Source organism: Erythrolamprus reginae, chromosome 5 (assembly GCF_031021105.1).
Source record: "Erythrolamprus reginae isolate rEryReg1 chromosome 5, rEryReg1.hap1, whole genome shotgun sequence".
Taxonomy (NCBI): domain Eukaryota; kingdom Metazoa; phylum Chordata; class Lepidosauria; order Squamata; family Dipsadidae; genus Erythrolamprus; species Erythrolamprus reginae.
In genome coordinates this window covers 109251128-109272236 of record NC_091954.1, presented here as the reverse complement: position 1 = coordinate 109272236, position 21109 = coordinate 109251128, and the positions used below count along the sequence as shown (strand labels likewise).

At 41.0% G+C, this 21109-nt stretch overlaps 1 protein-coding gene across 3 annotated transcripts in view; it reads right to left on the bottom strand.

Moving 5' to 3' along the window:
* ATP11B (ATPase phospholipid transporting 11B (putative)) overlaps window positions 1-21109 on the bottom strand; it is a 130433-nt gene that overhangs the window by 21550 nt on the left and 87774 nt on the right. For all 3 annotated transcript variants that reach the window (XM_070753703.1, XM_070753704.1, XM_070753702.1), the window contains exons 21-28: window positions 20000-20102; window positions 19476-19621; window positions 17101-17160; window positions 15438-15565; window positions 12395-12533; window positions 8821-8886; window positions 6712-6815; window positions 3995-4160 (exon numbers count right to left, since the gene is read on the bottom strand). In XM_070753703.1, the coding sequence (XP_070609804.1) occupies window positions 3995-4160; window positions 6712-6815; window positions 8821-8886; window positions 12395-12533; window positions 15438-15565; window positions 17101-17160; window positions 19476-19621; window positions 20000-20102 (912 nt within the window). The remainder of the gene's footprint in view (window positions 1-3994; window positions 4161-6711; window positions 6816-8820; window positions 8887-12394; window positions 12534-15437; window positions 15566-17100; window positions 17161-19475; window positions 19622-19999; window positions 20103-21109) is intronic.

Below are 21109 nucleotides of genomic sequence, written 5' to 3'. Positions count from 1 at the left end.
AACGTTGGAGATCCCTGCTCTAAAGCAATACTGTTATCCCATACCAGTGATGTTCAATCTGGCACCCTCTAGACGTGTTCACATGCGCTCCGTCCCCACTCATGTATTAATTTCATTTTTGTTGAGAAAGGCTGTCCAATGTTACAGAAACCCGCTTTTTTAAAAAAGATATTAATTGCAAAGGGGTGATTACACAGAAGTCTGACGGCAGAAAAAGACCTCATGGTCCATCTAGTCTTCCCCTATACTATTTTCTGTATTTTATCTTAGGATGGATATATGTTTATCCCAGGCATGTTTAAATTCAGTTACTGTGGATTTATCTACCACGTCTGCTGGAAGTTTGTTCCAAGCATCTACTACTCTTTCAGTCAAATAAGATTTTCTCATGTTGCCTTTGATCTTTCCCCCAACTAACTTCAGATTGTGTCCCCTCGTTCTTGTGTTCACTTTCCTATTAAAAACACTTCCCTCCTGGACCTTATTTAACCCTTTAACATATTTAAATGTTTCGATCATGTTCTTCCTTTTCCTTCTGTCCTCCAGACTATACAGATTGAGTTCATGAAGTCTTTCCTGATACGTTTGGGAAGGAGATTTAAAATGGAGCTAAAGAGTGCCATGCTATTTAATTAACTACATTTAAAAAAATAGGAACCAGCGATAAGAGCAGGTAATCTAATCTTGGCCTTTATTTGTGCTCATTTGTCTCTTTATAACTTTCTGCTTAATATGAGCCACTGTGGTTTTGCTCAAGATAAACAAAGCACATGCCATGTCGAGTCCTTCGGGATTGGGCAGCATAGAAGTCGAATGAATTAAATTAAATTAAATTGTCTGTGGGAGTAATACTGAGTACAGGAACAGCCTAATGTTGCTAAGAGGTCTCGAGACCCGGCTCAGATTCGTGGGCATTCAACATACTGCATAGGCTTTCCTAATAAATGGATTCCAAAGGGGGAAAAAAAATCAAATTGTCATTTAAAAAAATAAGAGGAGGCACTTTGCTTTCACACGTTTAACTATGTGAAAAAAAGGAAGAATGATGTAGCACAGAGATCTTCAAACTTGGTAACTTTAAAAGACTTGTGGACTTCAACTCCCAGCAAGGCTGACTAAGGAATTCTGGGAGTTGAAGTCCACAAGTTTTCAAGTTGTCAAGTTTGGATACAACCCCCTCCCCACCAATTTAGCATATTTATTCTGCCGAATGAATTTATGATCACGGCATGTCCAGCTACGTGATGGTCAATATTACCATAATTTTAGCAGCTTGTATGTAAGCATATGGTTCTAACAAGCATGTAAGAACAATGTACAGGGCTAATTTTTCATTAAATGACAAACTGATGAAGAATCCTTTGCTTTCATTAAATGTAACTAAAAACCTATAGGATACATTGTGAAGATGGTTGACATTTCTCATTTCCAAAATGCCGGATTCTACTGCAGGGGTGAAATGTTTCTGATTCACTCATGCCTATTGGTTGTTGGAGAGCCAATTGCAAAGGGGGAGAGCACGAGGTTCTGCCCACCTGCCCAGACACCACCATTTGGGTTCTTTTACCCTCTGTGCTTGTGCAGAGGGTAAAAGAACCCATATGGTGGCATCCGGGCCGGTGGGCGGAGCCTCGTGCTTCCCTTTGTGACCGGTTCTCTGAAAACCGACAGGCACGAGTGAACCAGGAGCCTTTCACTCCTGTTCTACTGTATTGGAAATGATTCTGGAATGGAAACCAAATGGCCATCAGCGCTCCTGCCCAGAAAATACACTGCAGCTCAACAAGACTGTGGAAAAGGGTTTACTCCAAACCAGAGATGACGAATAAGTGATCCTACGATAAATTCAAATATGGGAAAGCAGAACTACAGAGCAAATTTTTAAGATACCCTCCGTTAAAAAAGAACCTATGGTCAGCAGGATCTGATCTCTTTCAAAATACATTTATTAATCCCGCCATTCCTCCCAGTATTTTTACCAGCTGGGTTTCCAAACATTTACCAACATCTTTTCTAAGCAATTGCCAGAGGCAAAGACATGTTGGGAATGGTATCTGATCTGGTATCTGTCCTCCAGATGTGTGAACTTTTTCTGGAATTTCACAGCCAGCTGGGAATTTGGGGAACTATAATTACCGAATGTTTTTGCACTATAAGATGCACTTCCCCCCTCTCCCAAAAGTGGGTGTAAATGTCTGTGTGTCTTATAGAGCAAATATTGTGGCAGTGGGGGGTTTGGTGTGACACCACCATTTGCCTCTGCCTACCACCATCGCTGCTGTTCACCGCTGCTGAGGAATGCTGGAGCCTTTACTGCTGAGCAGCTGATTGTTGGTTAGATCGGCCTCCCGGAATACAGCTGATCAGCTGTTCTAGGCGACAGGGATTGATCAAAAGTATTCTGGGAGGCGATCCAATCACCAATCAGCTGCTCGGCAGTGAAGGCTCATCTGTTCCCCAGCGGTGGAAGCAGCTCAGCTCAGTTGATCGGTGGTGTTGTGGTTAGCTCTGGCCCTGCTCCTGCCCCAAGGACTGTGGATGTGGGGGAGACATCCACATGCTGCAGGCCAGTTTTGCCCCCAGTGGAATCTGATGAAGGCTCCTCTGACCAAGAAGACATGAGTGACAGGGAGGAGGAGAGTGTGGCAGACAGCTCAGAAGGAGATCAATTATCTAGCTCCTCCTTGGATTCAGAACAAGAGTTAATGATACAGCCACGCATGCGGAGAGCGATGCATAGGCAACAACTGAGAGATTATTATCAAAGAAAATGAGGCCACCTGTGGTTGGGTGGGGCTGTGGTCATTAGTGAGGCTGCTATAAAGAGCAGCCTGTGAGTTTGGCCATTGTGGAGGATTATCTGATCGTTGAGTTTTCGTGACTGCTTTACTGACTTTGACTTTTTGTGTGCTGATTTCCCCCCGCTTTGAAAGTAAACCAGAGCAAAGTGTGTTTCACTTTGTGAAAGAAGAAGGACTGTGAATTGCCTCACAGCTGCAAGCTAAGTATCACAGAACTGATAAGGGACTTGTACAAATTACCAGTTTATTTGGAGACGAATGCTCTTTACTATACCAAAAGAGGGCCTGGTTTAAGTGAATTTTCATTATAAAGAACATTGTGTGTGTCTGAAATTTGTACCTGTGAATTTTTAGGAGGATTCTACCAGAGAGCCCGACAGAACAGGTGGAGGGCGCAAATGAAGTGGAGCCCTGACGAGCCACATGCTGTGGCTCCGATAACGCCCTGAAGCTGACCAGGCTGTTCTTTGTAAGGATGCTAGCCAGATGAATACCGGATAGATGCTAGGAGGTAAAGGCAGATTTCTTTCCCCTTGTTTTCGTCCTCTAAAGCTAATGTCTGTCTTAGGGTCCAGTTTGTCTTATAGTGCAAAAAAATTGGTAATTTATCTGCTGGGAGTCTAACTTGGGGAAGGCTATCCAAGATTGTGCTATAATAAATGTTAAATATTCTCCATGCAAGAAATCTATGTATCTTGGGAAAAAGTAGCTATCTCAAATTTCAAGGTTATTTGATAACAGTAATTACGTGTAATTACTAAATCATTCTGATAGATGCTAACTCAATATTTACTCATCACTAATAATAAGCAATTGAGCTAGCAAGAATGGAACTAGTTCACAACTGGATCATTGGATATTTAATATCTCACCATGTCTCAGTTAAGAATTTTTAGAAATACTACTCCCTTATTTATTTATTTATTTATTTATTTATTACTTAGATTTGTATGCCGCCTCTCTCCGAAGACTCTTAGCTTTATTAATACTTTCATTACATTGCAATAAAACCAAGAGGGAAAAAATATGACATTTTAAAAGCCGGAAAAATAGTTTAAAAAAATACTCACCATAAGGTCACAGGAAATTAAGAATTGTAGGCAAAATAGCAAAGATCCAGAGAAAGGCTCAAAAATGTAATCTTTCCCCATACCACTTAAATGTTATTCAAACCACTTAAAAGCAAAAGTTACCTGGACTTTTTCTGTACTTGTGGGCTGCAGGTGTCTGTAGATCACTTTTTTCACAACGTCAAGGAATAAGCAAGTGACAACTATGATGATTATGGCAAACCAAGCAGAGCCACTGGACAGCAACTGAACAAATACAAAGTACATGTCTTGGGTGTGCAAAAACGGCCTAGAAAGATAGAGGAGACCAAAAAAAAAAAGGAAATTAACAAGCAGAAGGGAAAACATTTAGGTCTGTGGACTTGGTGGCCTGACTGGACGGGGAGGGGGGGTACAGGGCCTTGCAAGTGGTGGGCTGGTGCGTGCCAGCCAGGCACTTGTGTCAGCGGAATTGCACGCATGTGCTAGTCTGTCTCTTGCATGGCCTGGTTTTTGAATTGGCCATGGCTTGATGGCGGGCTGCGGGCCAGGATTTGTAGATCAAGTATTGAAAAGTGAGGAAATTTTAAGTACAGGTAGTCATCAACTTACAACCCTTAATTTAGTGACTGTTACAGTGGCGCTTATGGTTGTTTTCCACACTTCGGACCATGGCAGCTGCCCCAGGGTCAGGTGATCAAAATCCAGACGCTTGGCAACTGGTTCATATTTGTGACCGTTGCAGTGTCTCAGGGTCACATGATCATTTTTTGTGATCTTCTAGCAAGCGAAGTCAACGGGGGAGACGGATTCCTTTTACTGCTGTGTTACTAACTCAACAGCAGCAATGGTTCACTTAAAACTGTAGCAAGAAAGGTCGTAAAATGGGGCAAATCTCACTTAGCGGTCTCACTTAGCAATGGAAATTCTGGCTCAACTGTGGCCGTTAAGTCGAGGACTACTTGTATCTCCCATGGAATTAATTTCAAAATTATAAAATAGATAATAAAGCCATGTTCCTAGTGTTTACCAACCCCTTGGCTTTGGCCCTAGAGCAAGGGTTGGCAATCTGCGGCTCTGGAGCTGCATGTGGCTCTTTCTTCCCTCTGCTGCAGCTTCCTGTCACCGGTCTGCTCCACAATAGACAGGGCTTTCTGTTAGGACTTTTGTGGCTCTTTTGAGTGTTTAAGGACCTGTATACTACACGAGTCAAAAAGAGGGCGGTGAAAATATTTACTGACCCCTCGCATCCTGGACATAAACTGTTTCAACTCGTCCCCTCAAAACATCGTTACAGAGCACTGCACACCAAGACAACAAGACACAAGAACAGTTTCTTCCTGAATACCATCACTCTCCTAAACAAATAATTTTCTCAACACTGTCAAACATTTTACTAAGTCTGCACTACTATTACTCCTAGTTTCTTCCCATCATTCCTATTACCCATTTTCTCCTACTTAAGACTGTATGACTGTAACTTTTTGCTTGTATCCTTAAGATTTTTATTAATATTGTTTCGTCGTTGCTTATTTGACCTCTATGACAGTCATTAAGAGTTGCACCTCGTGATTCTTAACAAATATATTTTTCTTTTATGTACACAGAGAGCATATGCACCAAAGACAAATTCCTTGTGTGTGCAATCAGTTGGCCAATAAAGAATTTTGCCTGCCTGCCTGCCTGCCTGCCTGCCTGCCTGCCTGCCTGCCTACCTATCAGATGCTGACCCCTGCCCTAGAGAATATCTCTTCTAACACTGATGTCAAAGTCTGGGCAGGTTTATAGCAGCAAATATTCAATTTTGGCTGGTCATGTGAAACTCTGCAGAGACAGACCTCCTTAGAATATTGAAGGGAGATAATGAGGAAACTTAAGAGATATGGATGATGATGATGATGATGATGATGATAACAACAACAACAATCATCAACATCAGTCAGCTCAAGAGGCAGTAAGTTTGCATTCCTAGGTAATCAGTCAATGAATGTAGCTCCAATCCTTTAAAAGTTTAAAAGCCTGACTCTGATTTAGAAATGAATGAGGCAAAACTTTTGAGCTGAGGATCTAAAGTAAAAAAGGAAGAGAAGAACATTCCAAATACATTCTTATTTTTAATATTTTCCCCTAGTAAATCGATAATTCATTTTGAAAGGTTGTGTCAACATGCACAGTTAAGCCTTAAAATTCTGGAGGTATCAGCTTTTTATCCATTTATTTAAAAATTAATGTGGCAGATATTAATTTGAAAAATGGGATATTGAATAATCAATTATTTATTTGTTCCTTAGATTTATTTCCTTCCTTTTCTCCCAAAAGAGAATACATTGAAACCAGGGTTGCATTCTCGGGCGCTTGGTAGGTTCTGACTCAGTTGTCTGCTTGTAGATTTTTCACTGCCCATCACCAATGGTAGTGAGTGTGGGGTTTTATTCCCTCTTTATAAACAGTAGCTTGCCTATGTAAAAATTAGCACTGATTGTTGTGATCATCCATTTCAGATACTATGTCAAAGTCTAGTTTTAAAATAGAATTAAAACTGCATCTTCAAGTTTGGGCAACAAAGGGCCATTATAGAACCACAAAGCCCTCCTAAAGGGTTAATGGACACATGGATAATATGATAGTATTTTTATTTTTTTTAATTTATCTTTTCATTTTGTGTGCCAGATTGTTGGCTTAGCTGCTCAGCAAAAAGCAGCAATACACGTTCTGTTTGTGTATACATATGCATGCACTGTGTGTACACACAAATGTATGCACCACTGGGCACAGCCTGTTTACAGGTCGAAACATGGTTTTGTTGATGGCAAGAATTTAAGGCAGCAATATTTTACTCCTGTTTGCACAGGACTACTTACCAGATTATTCCACCATAGAATAAGGAAAAGATGAAGTAAAACCCAATGGACCCCCAAGTAACAAAATGGTTTATCCAAGTCCAAAAATGAGTCTCTATTGCCATCTACACACAAAAAAAAGGGAAGAAAATTATATTATTATTATTATTATTATTATTATTATTATTATTATTATTATTATATTATTATTATTTTTTATTGGATTTGTATGCCGCCCCTCTCCGCAGACTCGGGGCGGCTAACAACAGTACTAAAACAGTACAACAAATCCAATACTAAAAGACAGTTAAAAACCCATGATATAAAAACCAATCATACATACAAACATACCATACATAAAATTGTGAAGGCCTAGGGGGAAAGTGTATCTTAGTTCCCCCATGCCTGGCGGCAGAGGTGGGTTTTAAGCAGCTTCCGAAAGGCAAGGAGGGTGGGGGCAATTCTAATCTCTGGGGGGAGTTGGTTCCAGAGGGTCGGGGCCGCCACAGAGAAGGCTCTTCCTCTGGGTCCCGCCAAGCGACATTGTTTGGTTGACGGGACCCGGAGAAGACCCACTCTGTGGGACCTAACTGGTCGCTGGGATTCGTGCGGCAGAAGGCGGTCCCTGAGATATTCTGGCCCAGTGCCATGAAGGGCTTTATAGGTCATATATAGGTAATAAGCAGGTAATCACAAAGTTAAAGCCTGTGAAAACATTTCATGTTTGTGTGTGTGTGTGAGCGTTGACTGCTGGCAACTGAATGGATAGGTCTCACAGTATTCTGGTTAAGACTTCAGCAGTGGTTTGCCACTGATTGCTTCCTAGGGCTGAGAAAGAAAGACAGCCCCAAGATTCTATGAGTCTACGGAGAGGGGCGGCATACAAATCTAATAAATAATAATAATAATAATTACAAAGCTAGCTTGGTGCCCAATATGAGACTAAAACTCAGTCTCCCAGTTTCTAGTCCCTCTCCTGGTTTTCAACCCAATGTCTTAACTGCTAGATCAAATTGGCTCTTGTATGTTTTACTGGGAACTGGTATTTTAAATCCAAGCTGTGCAGAACCTTGGTTCTGAAACACCTAACCAGGGGTAGGCTCCACTCGGAATGCTAAATTGGGCTCGCCACTGCGGCTTGTGAGTGCTTGGGGGCCAGCGTGATTTTGCTTCTGCACCTGTGGAGATAGCAAAATCGCGCATGGAGCCGCAGGTACGCCTGTGTTTCGTCGTGCGCGGACACAAAAAACCTTGCTGAAACACGGGCGCACCTGCAGTTCCACGCACGATTTTGCTATCACCACAGATGCAGAAGCAAAATTGCGCTGGCCCCGCAAGCACTCACGGCCGCAGTGGTGAGCCGAATTTAGCATTCCGGCTAGCAGCCCACCCCTGCCCCTAACACAACAATGGTTCTGCACCTCAAAGGCTCCTTCTCTGTAGTTGACTTTTACACTGGTCAACTGATAAAAGGCCAGTTCTTGATCACTCAATCATGGCAGAATATAGCTGATTCTATCCCTTGGAAAGGACTCGGTTAGGTGAGTCCTAAAAATGCCAAATTCAGTCTAAATGTCTGGATGGTTCTTTTATTTATTCGATTTCTATAACTGTCTGCATCAGCAAATGACTCTGGGTGGATCATATTTCAAAACATATGTTATAATTAGAACATTCGAAAGCAATAAAAAGCAGCAAAAAGCATTAAAACGATAAAGACATTGTTGTTGTGTGATCAATAATAATAATAATAAGGCATCTGTTCAGGTGTCAAAGAATTCTCCTTGCACTAACTTTTGGACTTTCTTGAGCCTATGTTTCCAGCTGAGGAGTTCTTTATAGATGGGTTTAAAGACACAGGTGCATCTTTTAATATCACTTGAATAAATAATTTAGCCCCAGAAAACTGAATTTGTAGGAGTGGTTATTTTTTCCAATGGAAGAATTCAATCTTACTGACATTGGGACTTTTTAGTTAGAAAAATCCCAACACAAACAAACCTGATGGATTTCAATATTAAACTTAATCCTTCCAGTTAAATATAGTCAAATCACTACAGCACTGATTTCAGACTGTTAAAGACAATTTAGAAGAACTCAGAAAGCAAAATCACAAGTGTATTGCAGTACCTTCATTGTCACTGTGATAACCATAACTGTGAAGACCAGAGTACCAAAGGTCCAATTTCCAAACATCTAAAAAAGAAAAAGAAGAAATTTAATTAGACAGAAGATACTGATGAGGCAACACCGCTGTTATTCTAACAAGCTAGTCCTACCAAATGCTCAAATAAACAGTTTTCCATATAGAATAACTTAGTAAAATCAGCCGGGTAAAAGACAAAACAAGCCAAAAAAATAAATAAATTTATATTTCTTCAAGTGGAATAAAAATGTAGTTGTCCCTGTTAGATTTCTGTACAATTTTTCAGCTCACGTCTCTAAAGAATAAAGATTATTCTGAATATAATTCTAGAGTACCATTTATTCCCTCCAGTTTAGTCTCACCCTCAAAAATCTGATATTTCCTTTACCCGTTTCATGAAAAATCTAGTGTTTCCCCAAAAATAAGATCCTGACTTATATTTTCTTGAACCCTGAAATAAGTGCTTGGCCTTATTGCCATGCACTCAAAAGCATGATTTGGCTAATTATCAGGGAATGTCATATTTTGGGGGAAACAGCATAGACTTATGCACTTATTTCTTGAAAAACCTAGATTGTGTTAAATATTGTTTCTCCTCATTTCATGAACTATTTTTAATTAATGGGTTGCTAAAACGCAGTTATTCTCCTTCTTTGTGTTGCAATGCTATAGGAAGCCTTAACTTGGTCAATACAGATTTGTACAGAAAAATAAAATCCAGTCTAAATATGGTTGTGGAGAAAAAGCATCATCCATAGACTGTATCACATTCACTTATTCCACTACGTTCTAAAGAAGACATTTTAAAATTGAAATTATTCCAGAGCCGGAAAAGGAGGTTATCCAAGATTCCCTGCAAAAGAGCCCAGGCAAGAAGAAGCAAATCCCATAATCAATAGCAATGCTTTCCTCTCACTTTATACCTACTAACAGCATGGTTTTTTAAAATTCTCCTTTTTTTAGATTGTTATCTGTAACCAGGCAATTGAAAGTCCTGAGAACTGAGAAAAATCTGGGCCTGGTGAAAAGCTCAGTCCCCTTCACCTAAAGATGGTTTGTCTACAAAGAGCTTTCTTTAAGCTGTCAAAAAGCAGTTACCGGTACTATTAATTAGTAGATGTTTGCCATGGAGACTGTTAGCGGTGGAAGAGAGAGAGGATTTTGGTAAACACCCCAAGCCACCTACAGTTTGCTTTAAGGATTGTGTTTGCAGAAAGGCAAGGGGTGGGGAGACCCAAGACAAAAAGCATGTAACTTGGCAACATTTCACTAATACACAAGAACCTTTTCCTTGAACACACCTAGTTGTCCATCCTTTTCATTCTAATGATGGGAAAGCTCTTCTACTCAAGTTTCTTTTAATGTGTTCAAGGATAATGAGTGGTGCATTCTTGTATATGACTACAAAACTACTGCATTTAGCGTCTGCGCGTCTTTTACCCTACAACATAAAATCTTACCATTTGTCTCTTAGGTTTGAATACCTGGCGACATGCACAGCATGAAAAAAAGGGGCAGGTTAGAAGGAAGCTAAAAGTGTAAAACTGTAGTGTGTATAGCTAAATCAACATGGATTCTTTCTATGCTGAAATTAAGAATTCACCCATGGTGTATTTTTGTATTTCAGCTAAAAATAGCAGACAGTGGTTAGGCTATCCAAGATTCCTGACGGTGCCCACAGAATGATTCAGAGACCAAGATCACCCAGGGTATGTTAGATATCTGTGTAACTGAAATATAACAGATCACCAATATGGCGGTTGAGGGAGATCTGGGAAAGAGGTTTTTGCTCAGTTTTGTTCATTTTCAAAGATGCTTATTCACAAGCTGTCAAAAAATAACGTGGGCACCCAATCCTCTGGTTGCAAAATAATGGAGTAATCCAGAGGAAATATACCATATAGAATGTAAAACGGAAATATGAGCAGTTCACCGTTAGCTACGGAAATCCCATAATTAATATCCACCCATCTCGGCTTAGTAACTCAATCTATCATATTTTGGGGACTATAAGACACACCAATGTATAAGACGCACCAAGATTGCAAAGAGGTAAGTAAGAAAAAAAAGTTTTCACCCATTTTTGTGAAATTTCCTTGGTTTACAGGGTACAGGCCTGCAGAGAGCTTCTGGGGGTTGGACGAAGGCAAAAATGACTTTTTTTAAACCTATTTTTTGCAAAAATTGTGTCCATAGAGGGCTTGGGATTCTGCAGAGTGCCCCTAGGGGATGGGGTAAGGCAAAAACATCCCAATTTTTGCAAAATATGGCTCATTTTTCCCCACAAAAACAGGGGTGTTTCTGCCTTCCCCCAGTCCCCAGTAGCACTCTGCAGGCCTCCCAAACCCTCTACATACACCATTTTTCTGAAAAACAGGCCCATTTTTTTTTCAAAAATGGGATGGGGGGTGGGGTTTCAGGAGGCCAAAAATGGCTGTATTCAGTGTATAAGATGCACCGACATTCCCACCCTTTTAGGAGGGGAAAGGTACGTCTTATACTTCAAAAAATATGGTATATATTATTTACAGAACATTTAGTTTATCTCCAAGCAATTAAAGTTTCATTCTTTTTCAAGGAAATTTGTATCTCAATACTGTGTTTTCCCCAAAATAAGACCTAGTCTTATATATTTTTTAACCCTGAAATAAGCGCTTGGCCTTATTGCCATGCACTCAAAAGCATGATTGGGCTTCTTATCAGGGGATGTCTTATTTTGGGGGAAACCGAGTAGCTATGTTAAGAAAACACAAATACAGTGGTACCTCTATTTACGAACGCCTCTACTAACGAACTTTCGAGATACGAACCCGGTGTTTAAGATTTTTTTTTGCCTGTTCTCATGAATCATTTTCTACTGAAGAATCTGAGCTGGCGCCGCTGGGATGCTCCGCCTTCAGACTTCCGTTGCCGGCCGAAGTGCCTGTCATTCTGCTGCAGGGATCTCCCTTTGCTTTCCCTCGCTGGGAATCCCTACATTTCATGCTTGCTGTCCGTCTAAAGCACCTGTCATTCTGTAGAGATCCCCCTTTGCTTTCTCCCGCTTGCAGTGCCGCTGGAATGCTCCGCCTCCGGACTTCCGTTGCTGGCCGAAGCGCCTGTCATTCTGCTGCATTCCCAGCGGGGGGAAGCAAAGGGAGATCCCTGCAGCAGAATGATAGGTGCTTCGGATGGACGGCAAGCACGAAATGCAGGGATTCCCAGTGGGGGGAAGCAAAGGGGGATCCCTACAGCAGAATGATAGGCACTTCGGCCAGCAACGGAAGTCTGGAGGCGGAGCATCCCAGCGGTGCCAGCAAGCAGGGGGAAGCAAATGATGAGTTTTGGGATGGGTTTGCATGCATTATTTGCTTTTACATTGATTCCTATGTAAAGAAAATTGGTTTCTTCTTACGAACTTTTCTACTTACGAATCTGGTCACGGAACGAATTAAGTTTGTAAGTAGAGGTATCACTGTACTTCTGGCTGATGTGTGCTTCACAGTGATTCAGTTTCCATAGCATAACATTACATTTCCCCCAATACAGTTTTCATAATAGATTAGCAATCTACTTTACCTGGCCATTCCCTAGCAATGAAGTGTCTTCTCCCATCAGAAGATAAGAGCCAAAGAAGAAAGTAAATGCATGGAAAAATCCCAAGAAGGTCCAGTAGAGGAAAGGCTTAAAGCCCAAGTGGGCATTTTTACTAATGTCTCTGTAGAATGAGATGGGAAAGAAAAAGATATAATGCTCTGGCACCCATTTTCAAAGGAAGAAAAATTACTTTGATACATTATGACGTCAGTGTACATAAGATCATCTTTAATGTTTTAGGAACACTCCTAAAATTCATCTATCTACCTTTTTACCTGTTCTGAGAAACTTGTATAAATGCTCTTCAAAAGTTGAAAGGAACCAAATATCATACCTCCTATTGTTAAGTACTGTTTAATTACCACTTGGTACTAAAGACTAATATGTTTTGGGAGAAAGGATAATGCTAAATCCCTAGTTGATTTCCCTATCCCATCTAATTACAATCTTTAGTCAATGAGCCAGCTTATAAATTACCAAAGTACGGCCACAATTCTGCATAAATCCGTATAAACATATACATTATTTTTAATAAGGGAAAAATGGTGTAATTGGAATCAGAAATCACTTTATTATTAGACTCTTTCAGGAGGAATAGGAGGGGGACCTCAAATTAATTACATAGCATTGTTTAGCAATGTTTATCAGTCACCTTTAAATGATATGGGCTACACATAAACCTAATAAATAAGACTAAATATAAATAAAACCTACAATTCAAGTGTAGGCACATAATGGCTACATTTTGACACCTCAATAAAGAAAAGAGGGTTTAGATTTCAGGGATTATTCTACACTCAAATCAATCAGAGGCGGCATTCATTACAATAAATGTAATGTTTATTTATTTATTTTATTTATTTATTGGATTTATATGCCGCCCCTCTCCGCAGACTTGTATGGTGTGATTGGACTGTATGATTGTGTATTACACTACAGTGATCCCCCGGGTATCGCGATCCCGATCATTGCGAACGGGCTAAATCGCGATTTTTCAACCCGGAAGTAAAAAAACCATCTGCGCATGCGCGCCCTTTTTTTATGGCCACGCATGCGTAGATGGCGCCGGGCAGATCAGCTGCTGGGCGGCTTCCCTGGGTCTTCCCCCTCTTGCTGGCGGGAGGGCGAGAAGCCCCCCCCAGCACCCGCTCGCCCGCCCTTCGCCCGCCCACCCGCCGTTCGCTCGCTGCTCGCCCGGCCACCCGGGTTTGGGGGGCTGCTAGGAAGCCCCCCATGCCGGCGGTGACGTTTTAAAACAGCCGCGCGGCCTCCCAACTGAGTCCCGAAGCCAAACGCGGAAGTTCGCTTCAGGACTCAGCTGGGAAGCCGCGCGGCTGTTTTAAAACGTCGCCGCCGGCATGGGGGGCTTGCCAGCACCCCCAGGACCCCCAACCCGGGTTTGGGGGGCTGCTAGGAAGCCCCCCATGCCGGCGGCGATGTTTTAAAACAGCCGCGCGGCTTCCCAGCTGAGTCCTGAAGCGAATTGGCTTCAGGACTCAGCTGGGAAGCGGCGCGAGCGAGCGGCGCGAGCGAATGGCTTGTCCGCTGCCTGCCCGCGCGCCCGCCGCTCGCCCGCCCTTCGCCCGCCCACGCCGTTTGCTCGCGCCGCTTCCCAGCTGAGTCCTGAAGCGAATTGGCTTCAGGACTCAGCTGGGAAGCGGCGTGAGCGAACGGCGCGAGCGAACGGCTTGTCCGCCGCCTGCCTGCCCGCCGCTCGCCCTTCGCCCGCCCACGCCGTTCGCTCGCGCCGCTTCCCAGCTGAGTCCTGAAGCGAATTGGCTTCAGGACTCAGCTGGGAAGCGGCGCGAGCGAACGGCCTGGGCGGGCGAAGGGCGGGCGAGCGGCGGCGAGGAGTCTGCGTGGGCGGCGGGGAAACCCCAATCTTCGGCTCCTTGCTGCTGCAGCGGAAGTAAAAACACCATCTGCGCATGCGCAGATGGTGTTTTTACTTCCGCAGCGCTACTTCGCGAAAAACCGATCATTGCGAAGGGTCCTGGAACGGAACCCTCACAATGATCGGGGGATCACTGTATTTTAAATTATTACATTTGTGCTACATGCTTATGTTTGTATCTATTCTGTAAGCCACCCCGAGTCTTTGGAGAGGGGCGGCATACAAATATAATAATAATAATAATGATAATACAGTGTTCCCTCGATTTTCGCAGGGGATGCGTTCCGAGACCGCCCGCGAAAGTCGAATTTCCGCGAAGTAGAGATGCGGAAATAAATACACTATTTTTGGCTATGAACAGTATCACAAGCCTTCCCTTAACACTTTAAACCCGTAAACTGCAATTTCTCATTCCCTTAGCAACCATTTAGATTATTACTCACCATGTTTATTTATTAAAGTTTATTAAAAAAAAATTTATTAAAGGTGGACGAAAGTTTGGCGATGACGTATGATGTCATCGGGTGGGAAAAACCGTGGTATAGGGGAAAAACCCGCAAAGTATTTTTTAATTAATATTTTTGAAAAACCGTGGTATAGCCATTTCGTGAAGTTCGAACCCGTGAAAATCGAGGGACCACTGTAATAATAATAATAAATAATTCTATTGAGGGGCAATGGGTGCAGTGGCTAAGGCACTGAGCTAGGACTTACTAATTCTGGAAGCCATACACAATAGTTTTACTACAAAATGGGGGAGAAGGCAAATAAATTCAATAAACAAACAAACTCACTCACTCACTCATTAAATGAAGATGGCAGACTGATTCTACATTAAATCTTAAGATTTATTTATTTGTTTGTTTGATTGATTGATTGATTTCTAGGCCGACCTTCTCCTGAGATTCAAGGCGGCTATATAAAGATATAAAGAATATGTTCCATCATGGCCTAACAGCATAGGGATTCCTCTAATATTTCAAATGAGGATTAGCTGTTTCTACAAACAGCCTACCCTAGACTTTAAAACCCACCACCCTTTGGATCTCTGACAAGTGGCTTTTGAGTAGGAGGAGCGGTACAAGTTGTCTCTTACCAAGCAAAATCCTCTCCTGAAAAGACCATGCTTACCGGTAGAGAGTTGGCTTGCTGTGCAGTACATGAGGATGCACATGCTGTTCAAAAAGACTATACATGAGGACTGGCAGGGAAGTGAAACAAATGTTGTACAAAGTCAAGTACACGCTGTCATACAGAGTCTGAAAAGTGTGAAAGGTGGAGAATTGGTGACTGTTTTAAAACCCGCATACAGAAAAGTCAACAACAATAACAAAATCACCCCAATCTAAATGTCTATTTTATTATATTAACATTAACCAAGAAGGAATGCAATAAAGCCAGCTTCTGTGACTTGAAGCTGTACAACTAGAAAGAATTGTTACAAATCCCTTCCATACTTAAATTTCTTCTTCTCCCTTTCAAACACAAGTGGCCTTAACACCTTTTCTAAATAAAATATCAGCGTAGAGAAGTCTTGCAAGAACAGGAAGTGTTCATACTTCTAGTAAGTATGGGTTAACAGAAGGTCTTTGGTGCAGCATCCCAAAAGGTATAAAAAAAGAACATCAACTTGGAAAATGCTCTCTGTGTGTGTGTGTGTGTGTGTATGTGTGTTTGCATTGCTAGCTGAGGAATGCTGGGAAATAAAGTCCCCATATCTTAAAGCTGCCCAGTTGAGAAACGCTGCTTTTAGATGGTAGATGCTCAGTGGTAAAAAAAAAAGGCCTGTGGGTTTTTCTGCCACCCCCTTATTGAAGTAGAAAATGGTTTGTCTCCCAAATCAATGCAGACCATCCCACCATCCATGTAAAAGAAAAGTTAAGAACTGGAGCAGCTTAGAAGGAAAGGGAGGGGGGGTTAGGCGTTCGCTAACATCTTATTCTTTCCTGCAGACAGCAATCCTTTCTGCTTAAGTGTCACTCGGTTTTTTTTCAGTCAACCCACTTTTTAATTTCACATTATTGACTGTTTAGAATAATACTTAAAGTACTGAATTTGGAGGTAGGAAAACCGGCCTGCAATAAGACTTCGTTACTAATCGTTCTTAAATGGGGCCAATCAGGATTACCCATAGTCTTTACTAGGTTATTTATAGGTATATGTATTAAGATAAATTAGAATTTGCTGTAACTCATAATAGAGTAAGAGCAATTAATTTCAAAAATGCAAGAAAGGACAAACATTGCTGGCTACGGATAATCTGAGTTACAATACAGCACATCTTAAATTTAAAATCTTAAATTTAAACCGGTATACATTTAAATGAGTTAAATCTGATTAATAAGAAAATCCCTTCTTGATCTGGCTATAACTGTCACTTGTACCCCAGATATAAAATGAAATCCGTTTTTTAAAAGTGCTTTTGGCTTTCTAACATAGAAAAAGAATTAGCAGAACTAATCAGCACTATCCAAAGATAAATATTACTTTGACTAAAGTAATATTGCACATAGAACTCTTTAACACAACTTTCAATTCTATCTCTACGACTGCCTAACAATAAAATGTTTCCTTCACAAGAAATGGGATTGCTCTTGGATACATTTTTATAGGTAGAAAATCTAAAGGAAACTATATAAGGATGGAGAAACAGATGTTAATGAAACATCATCTAGCTGTTAGTAAGAAGCATTTGATTTTAGTTCTGATATAGTGCTTTTTTCTTGGTGGCTGCCTACAAATCAGAATGTGAAGGAAGAAAGAGGAGAAGAATTTTAAAAAATTGATTACTTACTTGTTGTGAAAATAAGCAGAAGAATTGATATAAAAACTGCGGTGTAATAAAACACACATTCTGGAAAACAAGATGTGATGCAACCAATGAGTGACATCCAAACTCTATCATGCCTATCCGAACATATCTTTAATATTAAAATAATTTTTTTTTAAAAACTCCTTGTCTATTGAGAGGCATCATCTAGATCAGCGGTCCCCAAACTACGGCCCGCGGGCCACATGCGGCCCACTGAGGTCATTTATCCGGCCTGCCAGTGAGTGACAAGAGCACAGGGAAAAGAGAGAGAGAAAGAAAGACAAGGGAAAGAGAGGGAGGGAAGGAGAAGTAGAGAGGAAGGAAGGAGGAAGGAAGGAGAAATGGGGGGAACAAGGAAGAAAGGAAGGAAGGAAGAATGAAATGAATGGAGGGACAGAGGAAGGAAGGACTGTTTTGGGGCGGAGTAATTTTTAAAAAATTTTCTCTCAACATACATTCAAACAACACAGTGTACCATCTAATTTTGCATGAATAAAATGCAGTATTTTGTTAGTAACTAATATCAATCATCAAAACAGTTGCAAAAGCTTTTTTTTCCTAATTTTGTCATCCAGTTACATTCATTTTCTTTTAATTAAATTTCCTCCCTAATGTTCCTTCAAAAAGTGCAACACCAATTATATTTCTAACTTATTAACCATTATGCCAAAGTGCTTCCTTCTTTCTTCATACATTTTTCATAAGCCAAGAAAACCTTCTATAGCCAATCTGATGTCAACAAAAGAAAATTAAAAACAAAACATAAACGTATATGAATTTCAGACCTTCTCCCCCCTCTAAATAGTACGTTCCCATTTTGTTTTTTTACTTTAAAACAAGGTATGTGCAGTGTGCATAGGAATTTGTTCATAGTTTTTTTTAATAGTCTGGCCCTCCAACAGTCCGAGGGACAGTGAACTGGCCCCCTGTGTAAAAAGTTTTGGGACCCCTGATCTAGATGGATAATGACATCGCTCACTGGAAGTAAACAACTCGTTCAAGGAAATGTTCCCTAAGGCATTTGGGTCCTATCAATGTCACAACCAATGAAGCAGTCTTCACTAACACCATCACTCTAATCCGCCTTAGACTCAGAAACTCCATTACGTCTTATTTGAAATAAGAAAGCACGAACCCTTCGTTGATGCTTAGCCAGAAGGCTCTCATCTCGTGCCTTTTAACTGTGATCTGCATGACGTGCACATAGAAAGAGATCACAACCTGCCTGTAATCTAAGACACTGAAACCAGGATTAAAAGCTGGCTCAACAAGAAATAGTTTTACTGCAGATAGGTTTTGGTTTGGAAGTGAAGAAATTAGCAGCAAGTTAGTGGAAGGTGATGAATATTTTATTTATTTATTTTGTCAAGTGTGTTTGAGATAACAGATATAGGCATAAACAAGGCTATTACATGAAATGGATACGAATAAAAGGGGACATTAGGATAGGGATGGTAGACATGTTGGTGCACTTATGCACGCCCCTTACAGACCTCTTAGGAATCAGGAGAGGTCAACAGTAGATAGTCTAAGGTTAAAGTTTTTGGGGTTTAGGGAAGAAACCACTGAGTCAGGTAGTGCATTCCAGTTTCTACAATACCTTTTTTCTTAATATCACCTACTAAACCTTTCAAGTTCCAAGCGTAATCATAATGATAATTGAGTATCAGAGTTTATGTACTACCCAACTTTTGCAAGTACAGTAATCCCTCACCGTAATCCCTCACCTATCGCGGGAGTTACGTTCCAGACCTTGCCGCGATAGGTGAAATCCGCGATGGGGAATTTATCCTCCTTCCCACCAGCTCCGGATGCCTGGAGGCGAGCAACGGCCGGCTAACCTTTCCCCCCCACTACTACTTACTCTGTTCTTTGCAGCAGTTCGGCCAAATGTTGTGTTTTTTGCCTTGCCCCGGCTGTAAAGTCCCTGGTGAGCTGCCCCGGCTGTTTCTTTTTTTCTCTCTCTCTCTTCCGCCCTCGAGCACTTCCTCTTCCGCCCTGGAAATCCCCGCCGCGTCGCGTTCCTTTCTTTTTTTTCCTTTCGGCACTGGCGAGGGGGATTGAACGAGGGGACGGGCCTCCGCCGGAGCTCAGTCCCTGCCCCGCTCATCATTTGGGAGTCCCGCTGGGGGATTCTAGCGCTTGTTTGTATGGCAAAATCATTCAAATGAAGCTGACTTCAAAACCCGCGATGAAGTGAAGCCGCGGCAGGTGAAGCGCGATATAGCGAGGGACTACTGTAAACTATTTAAACCAGGGGTCCACAAGTCTTAAAGTTGCCAAGTTTGAAGACCTCTGATTTAAATGAAAAAGTTCTGAGCTAAAAGAATCCCCAATTATATGCAACAGGCACTTACCTTATAAAAAAAGTACTGTACAAGGGTTGCTATCCTAATGTAATAAAGGTGGCCATGGACAAAAAGTAATTTGGAGAGGAATTTAAATCTTGCTATTGCATAGTCACTGTTTCTTACAGCTTGTCGGCCTTCTTTGCCCATGATACCTGCAATTTGGGTAAGCAAAAATAACAAATTTAATTTAATTTAATTGATTTATATGCCACCTAATCCCATGCTAAGGGAGACAAATTAACTTGTCTTCTTAAGAATGAGGAGACATGTATAAGTCAAAGTGAAACAACAAATGCAACAATAATGGAAGATTCAGTCTTTTAAGTGTGCTGTTTGCAGATTGAAACGAGGTCTGACTAGGTAAGAGCACACCTTTGATTCCAGAACAGAAAGAGAAAATGCTCCATATATATGTACTGTGCATAAAATATTGTTTATTACTTTTTTAATCTATGGAGATGATACCCATTATAAATCCCAATTAACAAAGTTTAAATACAGTGAGACTTTAACCATCACCTAAATATTACCTATGCCAACATGAGCTTCTTGTATCATGCTCACATCATTAGCTCCATCACCGATAGCTAATGTGATGGGCTTCTCTGGAGATGTTTTCAGCAGCCGTACAACCTGTAAAGGAAAGACAAGACCTCTTAAAAAACAAATTGACATTATTTGGGAACCAGTGATTTGAGTTACTGATGTTTCTCAACAAGCTTTAAATCCAAGCTTTTAACTAAAACATTTTCTAATGGATAGAAAATAAAATTCAGAGAGGAAAAAAGGTTCACCTTCACTGATCTAGGCTTAGGATCTCCTGATCTAACATTCAATATAGTGTAAATTCTGTCACGCTGAATATTGCCAGCCACAGAGACATTCAGTAATTAAAGAGTTAACATGTGTGCCTTGTCATTAATCACCTCCCATATTTTATGTAACATCCTTTTATATCACTTCCGCCTTCTTCATCTTGTTGTTCTGTTTGCTCTCTGCCTTCTTAAGACTCCATGATGTGAGCTGTTTATTTTCTATTTTTATAATAAAAGAAAGCTTGTTTTGAAATAACAATGCTTGGATCTCTTAAATCCATCACCTCCGCGATGTAAAGTTCAAACGGACTTCTACATTCATGACATGGTAGCAGAGGATGGTTGCGACTAGATTTTTTTTTCTCAAAGCAAATATGGCATATAACTAAAATGTCTCAGAAATAGTTTAATTGGCTTCGACTCTTACAAAGCTATTTTAGAGAAAAAGGAACACACATTTTCTGCATCAGATGTAGGGAGCTCCTTCCCCCTCTGCTTAATTATAATTCCCAGCATTTCTCATTTGCTCAATGTATGGAATCAAATGCAGGACTCGAAGCAAATAATCCCAAGATTTATGGCAGTGTTTAATAAACAGTACATACTGATAAAAGGAATTGATACTCCAAGACTTTGAAGCTGACAGGCTGGGATATATTGGTGCGCTTTGGGTATCGGTAGTTCTTGACTTATGATGACAACTGAACCCAAAATTTCTGTTGCTAAGTGAGACAGTTGTTAAGTGAGTTTTGCCCCATTTCATGATCTTTCTTGCCACAGCTCTTAATCACGGCAGCTGATAAATTAGTAACATGGTTGTTAAAA